General features: G+C 37.9%; 1 protein-coding gene across 1 annotated transcript; it reads left to right on the top strand.

Annotated features, from left to right (window-relative positions):
• The first annotated feature begins 4,190 nt into the window (after nucleotides 1-4,190).
• LOC114549164 (sialic acid-binding Ig-like lectin 7) lies at nucleotides 4,191-7,601 on the top strand. Its single transcript, XM_028569375.1, has 7 exons — nucleotides 4,191-4,286; nucleotides 4,502-4,577; nucleotides 5,185-5,565; nucleotides 5,908-6,213; nucleotides 6,822-6,909; nucleotides 7,027-7,063; nucleotides 7,127-7,601. Exons 2-7 carry the CDS (start codon nucleotides 4,502-4,504, stop codon nucleotides 7,178-7,180), a joined length of 942 nt encoding a protein of 313 aa, XP_028425176.1. The 5' UTR covers nucleotides 4,191-4,286; the 3' UTR covers nucleotides 7,181-7,601.
• Nucleotides 7,602-9,550: the final 1,949 nt, after the last annotated feature.

Below are 9,550 nucleotides of genomic sequence, written 5' to 3'. Positions count from 1 at the left end.
CAGTAAACAAACCGGGAACTATATTCTCAGACAGGCTTGCTGCGAGCATATCACTTCGCCAAAGTAGTATATTCTTCCGCCTAAGAATATAGTTCCTGGTTTGTTTAGGGATAGAAGGTGGCTGTGTCTCATGTTACGTTGTTTTTTGTACACGCTGTGACTCTACAAATCACAACATGTAAATAGGAACATGTTGGAGTTATTTTGTCACTTATTCGGAGCAGTAGGATTACTGGAACCATTCACCTGCATGTTCTGTGCTGGCCTGATGCCGCTGGAGCCGTCAGACAGCGTTACAGCATGCACGGAGATGAGAAGGGTATGTATCGACTTATCTAACTCTGAGGGTTACGGTGAATAAGCTAAATTCGCAATGTCTGCGTGTTCCTTTAAACCCGGGCTGATCACCTCTTCGGCGCCAGTTCGTTATCTATAACCCATGTGGTAACTTGGCTCCCAGTTCTAGTTAATCTCCAGTATTGTCCATGTGTTCTTGTGCACTCTAGTTTTGCCTTTGTTCCCTGAGCTCATACTTACCCTGTGTCTCTCTCCAGTTCCCGCTCTGACCTGCTGCTTCCTCCGCTGTGCCTGCATGCTTCCGGCCTCACCGTCCAGCATGGGATATCATCTATGTACTCATCTCTGCCTGTTCACCTTGTGTCCTATAACAACCTGGACTCTTCCCCATCGGGCTCGCCTCAAGCCTCAGACCAGCCAGGAGTTTCCCCACCCTGACACTACCGGCAGTGTCTCTCTGAGTACACTCTGCTCCATTAAACTTTTTGAAACTGCTAACGTTGTCTGTGTGATATCTCTGCGTTCTGGGTCAGACAAGCCCCTTAACAAAATAAGAAGGAATGGCTGGATAACTTTGTTATGCAGCACTTTACTGTTCTTCACACTTCATCAGCTCCACAACGACAACACTTCCTTGTTTTACTTAATCACATGTAGCTGAACTAACCAATCAGACGCAATCAGAACTTAGACTCAGGTAAATCCACAGAGGTAGATTCTTAACTGCTGATGTAAATAATTAAACATGTAAACATGCTAAGTACTGAATTTTTAAACACAAATACGTAAATAGTTAAGTGTATAAATATTGTAAAAACATTTTAATAAGTTAACTCAAATATATAAATCAACTTGTAAATCTGACAATAATAATTATAATAATTCATTACATTTATATAGCGCTTTATCACAGACACTCAAAGGGCTTCGGGTGGGGGGGGACTACTCTCTACCACCACCAATGCACGGAGCCTTACGACGCCAGACACTCACCACACATCAGCTTGGTAGAGAGGGAGGGGAACATGATTTTAGTGCTGGGGGAACTACAGCACCCAGCTACAGTGCTAACCATTTGGCCACCGTGCTGCTAGGCTTAGTTAGCTTTGTATCAGCTTATTCAGCAATGGCTTGAATGTAACAGACGTTCATTAATATAACAAAGTTACACACTAAGGGCCCTATCTTGCACTACACCGATGCATGTATCCATATGTATTCCTATTTTGCACCCGACACACAGCGGACTTTTCCCTCCACGTCTGTAAATTAGGGAATGTATTTGTATTTGGTTCAGCGAAAAGTGGAGGCATGTTCCGGCGCAAACGTTCCCTGGTGCTATTTTGCAGTTTCAGAAAACAATTCCGCCACTGACCAGGAAAAACCTGGTCTAAAGTCAGTAGCGCGTTATTCAGATGCTATTTTAGGGGCGCATGCTTGACCATAATGTAAGGTGTGCACAACGCGCATACACTTTGCTTCCCTCATCTACAAGGGCGCAGCAGTTAAGTATTTATACATCAATGTTAATATGCAGAATTTGGTATAATGTCCTTAAATTCAAAAAGGAGAGATCAATGGTAAGTTAAAAACAATATTTTTAGAGAAATGGTTGTACATGTTCATTCATAAAATGTGAAAAATGACAATGAGAAAGAGAGGAAAAACGTTTACCAGCAGAATAAAGGAGAAGTGAGACAAATGATCAGCTTTATTTTGACCAGTGTGACAGATGTAGAAAATTAACACACATATTCTCGGTAATCAGATGTCATCACATAAACTGTACTGAATTAGCTTATTTCAAAATAGTCTGCTCTCTCTGTTCTGTTTCTTCTTTTCTGCTGCTTTATAGCTTTGTTTGGGTACCCTGGTAAACACGTTTGAATGCACCTTTATGAAAGGAAGCTGTACAAATAAACTTTATAAAACTGTTTGCATTTGAGGTTCACAGAAGGAATTCAAGTTCATAATATTTTAGAACAGAACCATTTTCCATTAAGGAGAAGGTGACCATGCTGTCTTGTTCCAGATAATCCAGAGTTTGGGGTTGATGTCTACGTTACAGTGAAGATCCTGGGAATCATAACGCTCTACAGTACACTCATCATCTTTGAGTGGTGAGACAAACTTTTCTGTGATATGATCATTTGCAGCTAAAGACGTATTGGTGTGTCTGACATGTTTAAAGTTGAACTTTTCTGAATGTTTATTCATTCCATCTCATTTTCTTTCAGCTGGTTGAGATCACAATGCTGCAACAAACCAGTGAAGGTAAGCTACAGCTCCATTATTCTTTCAACAACACAATGTCTTGCTGGCATTTCTCTTTGAGCTGCAGTAAATGGACTGCAGAGCACTAACACCACTCTCTCTGTGTTGTTATATTCCCACAGGACGCAGGAGAAGAAGACTACGTCAACAGAGTGATTGAGATTCAAGCATCATGAAGGAGAAGAGGAAGACATCATGATCACCATGAATGGAACATTTCTCTATTTCTTGTCCCTCCCATTCTTAAATATTAAATGCCTTTACTTTTCTGAATTTTGGGTAAGATGAACAAAGGACGGAGTTTAAAGAGGACAGAAGATGACATAAATATAATATACTGTAGCTTCATCATTAGTTTGTGTAAGATTGTGCTGATTTATTGCATTATTATAGTTATTTCTCTTTGCTTCAGTTTTCTTTGCCTGTACAAATATATCATTAAGACAACAGAACAGTTAAAAGTAGATATTTCAGGTGATGTGGAAGTAGAAAGTGTGGATTTTGATCACTTATTGTTTCATTTGTGCTTGTATGTAAATGTGTAGATGACTGCTGGATTAAAAACACCAAAAGTACTTAAAGTGAACAAAGCATTTTAATCAAGTAGTCTCATCAGCGCTGTGATGCAGAGCAGCAGTGATACAGATCAGCATGAACACTGTGGCACCTCCATGTGGGAAATAGGCTGTGGTTGATAACACTTTAGAAAACATCATGGCATAACATCAGGCGTTGTATTATTAGATGTTCTTTCAGTTCTACAAGGAGACTTAGACACCTCACAGTTCTATCTTTAATTTCCACTAAAACAGTATATTTACAGTATTTGATGTTTTGATACTGTAAATGAAAATACAACTATATCTGTGTGTGTCTGATGGACCAGAGCGTTGAGAAAAAGCTGAGAACTAGAAGTAAAAAAAGGGGAACTTTGTCGGCTGGGTTTTGTTAACAAGTTCTTCTGCAGCATTGTCATAGCGACTGTAGCAACACACAGCTTTCTGCAACAAAATGTCTTCAGTCTAGAATTGTGTTTATTGACAATGTATTGAATATGTATTCAATGCCATGGAACACTTAATACAATATACTTATAAAATTATAAAATTATGAAATTCAAAAGCTTCACCAGCTGTGTCTGTTACCACTAAAGACAATGTTTCCTGATCTGAATGAACTATTCTTGCATATGTGTCTAATAAAACACTGGCTATCTGAACTGATGGTCTCAAATCATACTCCTTTGTTACAACAGAAGTAACTGGTAATGAAACACCATCTTTTTACTGTCTGAATTTTATAACTATTGTTCATCTTAACTTAATGTGTCAATACGTGAAGCTCATATTTCTATTTTTTATGTCATTATTATGATTAACGTAGCATGTACTACAAAAGAAAACAAAGGAAAAAGGCTTTCAGTGAGTCATGTGAAAAATTATATTTGAGAATAAATACGTTTTTTTGCACCATGATGATGTCAAGATGTCACAAAAGCTGACTTCCTCACTCCCAGGGTGTGAAGAGGAAGGATGAAGACTTGTTGTATTTCTGCAGTGTTTCAGTCCCTTCATATCTAGCTTCAAACAGCAAGTCTGTTTGCTTTTCTATCACAACAGCTTAGCAGGGAAGTCTGGTACTGGCTCTGTTACAGTTCTGCTGAAACTCACACATTGGGACTGATTGTTTCTCTGTTTCAGCTGCGGGCTCGTTTGGTAAGGTCAAATGTTACTGCTTTTTATGTTTGAACTTTTTAACCCACAGAGATTCTTATTTTGCTGATTTTCATGAACTCCACTTTTATTTTTTGGTGTTGGTTGAGTTCCTGGTTTGAATGTCTGAATCTGAGAGGGCTTTAACAGAACATGAATTCTTTATTTAAAAGATGCTTTGATTATAATATTGAAAAGTAACTTTTTGTCAAATCCAGATGATGAGTGTCATTGCAGTCCAGTCTGTGAAAATGGTGACAGCCAACATGTTGCTGAGGGTCTTCTTTGTTTCAGGTGAGCTGTTTGTTCAGTCACTTTTATTTGGAGACGTTCCTTTTTCCAACTGTTCATGTCCTGACTGCAAACATTTTACTGAACTTTATATTTGACTGATAAAGCACAGCTCTGTGGATGTCTTTAATTGTTACTTATAATAAAAAAAACTGAATTGTGGTTGTATGGGGCACGTTTCCGTTATGAAGTTGAAGTAGGGAAGTTGCTTTTAAAGACATTGAATGCTTTGTAAAAACTTAATAAGTATATGATTAAGACAACTGAAAATTAACAGTGTTATGTGTTTGCCAATCCAAGGAGCCAGTTTCTGTCTGTGAATATGCTGACCGACGACATGTTACTGACCCTCTTCTTTGTTTCAGCTGAGCTGTGTGTTACTTGAATCATTTACAATCTTCATTTAGAAACAAAAAGCAGAAAGATCAGAGCAGATCGTTAGTTATTTTGTTCACATTCTGACTGTAAAGTGAAATGTTTTATGAGGAAATTGTTAACAAGACAGTGAAGAAAGACCAGCATGCAACGTACTGCTGCTTTGTTTATCATGAATGTTTTCTCCCTACAGATTTTCTTTCATATTTTGTTAATCGTGAAACTGATTTTACAGGTGCTCTGGCTGATTGTCCTCACGGTCCATCCCTATTCATTACTGCACCAAAGAACATGGAAGCACTGAGTGGATCTTGTCTGATAATCCCATGTAACTTTAGTGCTAAACCAGATCAGGAACTCAACAGCGTAAGAACCTTTGGAGTGTGGATTAAAAATGACTCCAGATTTGGCATCAATAGAAATAATGTTATTTTCAACAGTAGTGGGACAGTTACCACCTATACAATGAGTATTACTGGAGACCTGAGTCAGAAAAACTGCACCACCTTGTTTTCCGGTTTAATCACAAGTTACACTGACACATACTTCTTCAGAATTGAGAACGGGCCATTTCTGGGAACAGCTTCTTGTGATCGTCTTCAAATAACAGTTCAAGGTAAATTACTTTTGTTTTATAAATCAGTCTATTATGTTATTGTTTAGGCCAAAACTGCAACTGATTTCAATTTCTTTTTTCTCTCCAAAAGACTTTTCATTTTTCACTTGGCCACGAATTTGAATTCCAATTAAACACTGAGTCTATTTTTACAGTATGACATGAAAATGGTCACATTTTAGAATGTTAAAAAAGCATCTATTTACATTTACATTTATATACTTTATGCAGTTTCAAAACAAAATGTCAGCTATGGCATTTAAACACTGTTTAAAGGTAAGTAGGTTAGTCATTTCTGATCTATTTCTTAATGTACTATTTATGTCTGTTTTCAAACCCCAGATTACCCCCCGAGCCCCAGAATTGAGATCTCAGGTGATCTGAAGGAGAAGGAGTCTGTCACTATAAGCTGCTCAGCTTCCACTCCCTGTCCACACTCCCCTCCTAAACTCACCTGGAATCTCCAACAAGACCCTCCCAACACCATAGAGGAGAACACAGATCGGACCTTCACAACTAAAATCCAGGAGACCATCACTCTGTCAGACACACATGATGGATTCACCATCAGCTGTTCTGCCACATATCCTGTGAATGAAGGAAGAGAAGTCAAGACAGCAGAGGAGAGAAAGACTCTCAATGTTTCATGTAAGACAACCAGTGTTTGTTATTGGATCCTGTCAGCACATCATGTGCTGATTTTAATGAATAAAGTTAATCTCACATTTTCCTCAGATGTTCCCAAGGACACCTCAGTGTCCATCAGTCCATCAGGTTTGGTGTCAGCAGGTAGCTGGGTGAACCTGACCTGCTCCAGCAGAGCCAAGCCTCCCGCCAGCTTCAGCTGGTTCAAGAACAGCAAAGATGGAGCCATCAGAGTAGCTGAAGGGAAGTTTTACAGCGTCAAAGTGACCAGTGTGACAGATATAGAAGATTATTACTGTGTGGCCACAAATTATCTCGGTAATCAAACAACATTACGGATGAATAGTGCAGGTAAATGTAGAACTGAACTGAATCTGATTATTTTTATATAATCTGCTCTCCTCTCTTTGTACTTTTTCTTCTTTTCTGCTCCAGTGTAACTATGTTTTTCTATTTTTAAGTGCCCTGTAAATCCCCTTTCATTGAATTTGTATTCAATGAAACTTTATCAAACTGTTTACATTTGAGGTTCACAGAAGGAATTCAAGTTCATATTTTAGAACAGAACCATTTTCCATTAAGGAGAAGGTGACCATGCTGTCTTGTTCCAGATAATCCAGAGTTTGGGGTTGATGTCTACGTTACAGTGAAGATCCTGGGAATCATAACGCTCTACAGTACACTCATCATCTTTGAGTGGTGAGACAAACTTTTCTGTGATATGATCATTTGCAGCTAAAGACTTATTGGTCTGTCTGACATGTTTAAAGTTGAACTTTTCTGAATGTTTATTCATTCCATCTCCTTTTCTTTCAGCTGGTTGAGATCACAATGCTGCAACAAACCAGTGAAGGTAAGCTACAGCTCCATTATTCTTTCAACAACACTGCGTCCTTGTGTTGTTATATTCCCACAGGACGCAGGAGAAGAAGACTACGTCAACAGAGTGATTGAGATTCAAGCATCATGAAGGTGAAGAGGAAAACATCATGATCACCATGAATGGAATATTTCTCCATTTCTTATTCCTCCGATTTATTTTAGAATTTATTTGTATTAATTTCTGTGGGTCACCATAATCCGGTTCCAGGAAATACATCAAACAAGGCGAAACAACAAATAAAAAAGAAACAAAAAAGAAAATGAAGTAAAAAAGTATTTGCCAACTAGTTGGATATCTTATTCCCTCTATATCTTGAAAAATACACATTTTTGGAGAGAATATCATTTTTCTGTTAGTATACTTAGATAACCAAATCTCTATACCCTCCCAAGTCTTCTTTATTCCTTTGCAGTACCTAAAGGCATGCATAAGGGAGTCACCATATAGATTACATTTTAGGCATATATCTGATGATGTGTTATCAAACTTGTTTATTTTATCTCATAGTGTAATATATTCTTGTCATTATCTTAAACTGTATTAGACACAGATTTCCGTTAGTAGTTAATTTGTATGTTAGTGACAAGCTTTCTTTCCATTTTCCTTTAAACCCCTAGGTCTTCTGTCCATTTATTGTAAATACTTTGTAATAATGTATCACTGTTTTCCATACTTATCAGTAAATTGTACATAGAGCCGATCAGCCTCTTTTTTGTTAATTTGGCTGAAAATGTTAGACATTTCAGGGTTGATATTATTTTCCAAGTCCAAATTGCAGATAATCCAGTTTTTCAGTTGCATATACCTAAATAATTCTGTATCTTTTAGATTATATTTGCTTTTCAATTCACATTCCCATTCTTAAATATTAAATGCCTTTACTTTTCTGAATATTGGTAAGATGAACAAAGGACAGAGTTTAAAGAGGACAGAAGATGACATAAATATAATATACTGTAGCTTCATCATTAGTTTGTGTAAGATTGTGCTGATGTATTGCACTAATGTAGTTATTTTTCTTTGCTTAAGTTTTCTTTGCCTGTATACAAATATATCATTAAGACAACAGAACAGTTAAAAGTAGATATTAAAGGTGATGTGGAAGCAAAAAGTGTGGATTTTAATCACTTATTTTCTCAATTTTGTTTGTATGTAAATGTATAGATGACTGCTGGATTAAAAACACCAAAAGTATTTAAAGTGAACAAAGCATTTTAATCAAGTAGTCTCATCAGCGCTGTGATGCAGAGCAGCAGTGATACAGATCAGCATGAACACTGTGGCACCTCCATGTGGGAAATAGGCTGTGGTTGATAACACTTTAGAAAACATGGAGGCATCAAGCGTTGTATTATTAGATGTTCTTTCAGTTCTACAAGGAGACTTAGACACCTCACAGTTCTATCTTTAATTTCCACTAAAACAGTATATTTACAGTATTTGATGTTTTGATACTGTAAATGAAAATAGAACTATATCTGTGTGTGTCTGATGGACCAGAGTGTTGCCAACTTTGTTGGCTGGGTTTTGTTAACAAGTTCTTCTGCAGCATCGTCATAGTGACTGTAGCAACACACAGCTTTCTGCAACAAAATGTCTTCAGTCTAGAATTGTGTTTAGTGTTTATTTATTGACTATTTATTCTTCGACATGGAACACTCTCTGTCTGTTTAGTTTCTCATGTTAAAGCAACACCAAAGATTATTTTGTACCTTAAAATAATGTTTCCAAAATCGTTTCAGTGGTTTATCATTTTGTAACAGGGTGAACGGCACTTCTGCATTCGCTTTGCAGCCCTCTGTCGGCTATAACCGCACTATGCAAGTTTGCCAGATGTAAAGACAAAAAAGGAACTTTATTACATTGTATGTGGGAGTGTCCACAGATAATCTCATTCTGGAGGAAGGTGTTGGACCTGGCAAGCCAGATCAGTGGCGAGGAGGGGCCCCTTAGCCCTAAATGATGCTTATTAAATCTCTACCCAGACGGCTTTATAACCTCTAACAAAGTTAGATCTCTAGTGAATATCTGTTTTTTAGAAGCCAAACGATGCATTGCTTGCTCACGGAAATCAGACACACCTTGTGGCACATCGCAATGGTTGAGGGGAATTACTTTTAACTTAGCTTTAGAAAAGATAAGTTGTGTTTCAGGATTTCAATTCTGCTTACAGCTTCAAGGAGTTCTGCTGTGGCATGAGGGTCCACAAGTGAGAGAACACCATCAGAATCTGTTGGGACAAATGACAAACCCATGAAAGGGAAATAATATATTTCTAAAATATATAGGAATAAAAGAAGATAAATATAAGCCTATTACATCTTATGAAGGCACTTGTGTCCTGGGATGTGGCTGGCTCAGAGGAAGAGCTCCCTCCAGGGATTCCTTCAGCCACTGGCCTTCCTTCATTCTGGCTCAGGGCCAGCTCCTCTGCCTCTGTCAGAGGTGGTGATGCTG

This window comes from Perca flavescens, chromosome 22 (assembly GCF_004354835.1).
Source record: "Perca flavescens isolate YP-PL-M2 chromosome 22, PFLA_1.0, whole genome shotgun sequence".
Classification (NCBI taxonomy): domain Eukaryota; kingdom Metazoa; phylum Chordata; class Actinopteri; order Perciformes; family Percidae; genus Perca; species Perca flavescens.
The sequence above is the reverse complement of the archived record's forward strand: the minus strand, read 5'-3'. Positions and strand labels throughout refer to the sequence as shown.

Bases quoted from the DNA above. Each gene is read 5' to 3' on its own strand.
- LOC114549164 (XM_028569375.1), top strand. From the start codon at position 4,502: ATGATGAGTGTCATTGCAGTCCAGTCTGTGAAAATGGTGACAGCCAAC. The intron at 5,566-5,907 runs GTAAATTACTTT...TTCAAACCCCAG, and splicing joins TCTTCAAATAACAGTTCAAG to ATTACCCCCCGAGCCCCAGA. The intron at 6,910-7,026 runs GTGAGACAAACT...CTTTTCTTTCAG, and splicing joins ACACTCATCATCTTTGAGTG to CTGGTTGAGATCACAATGCT.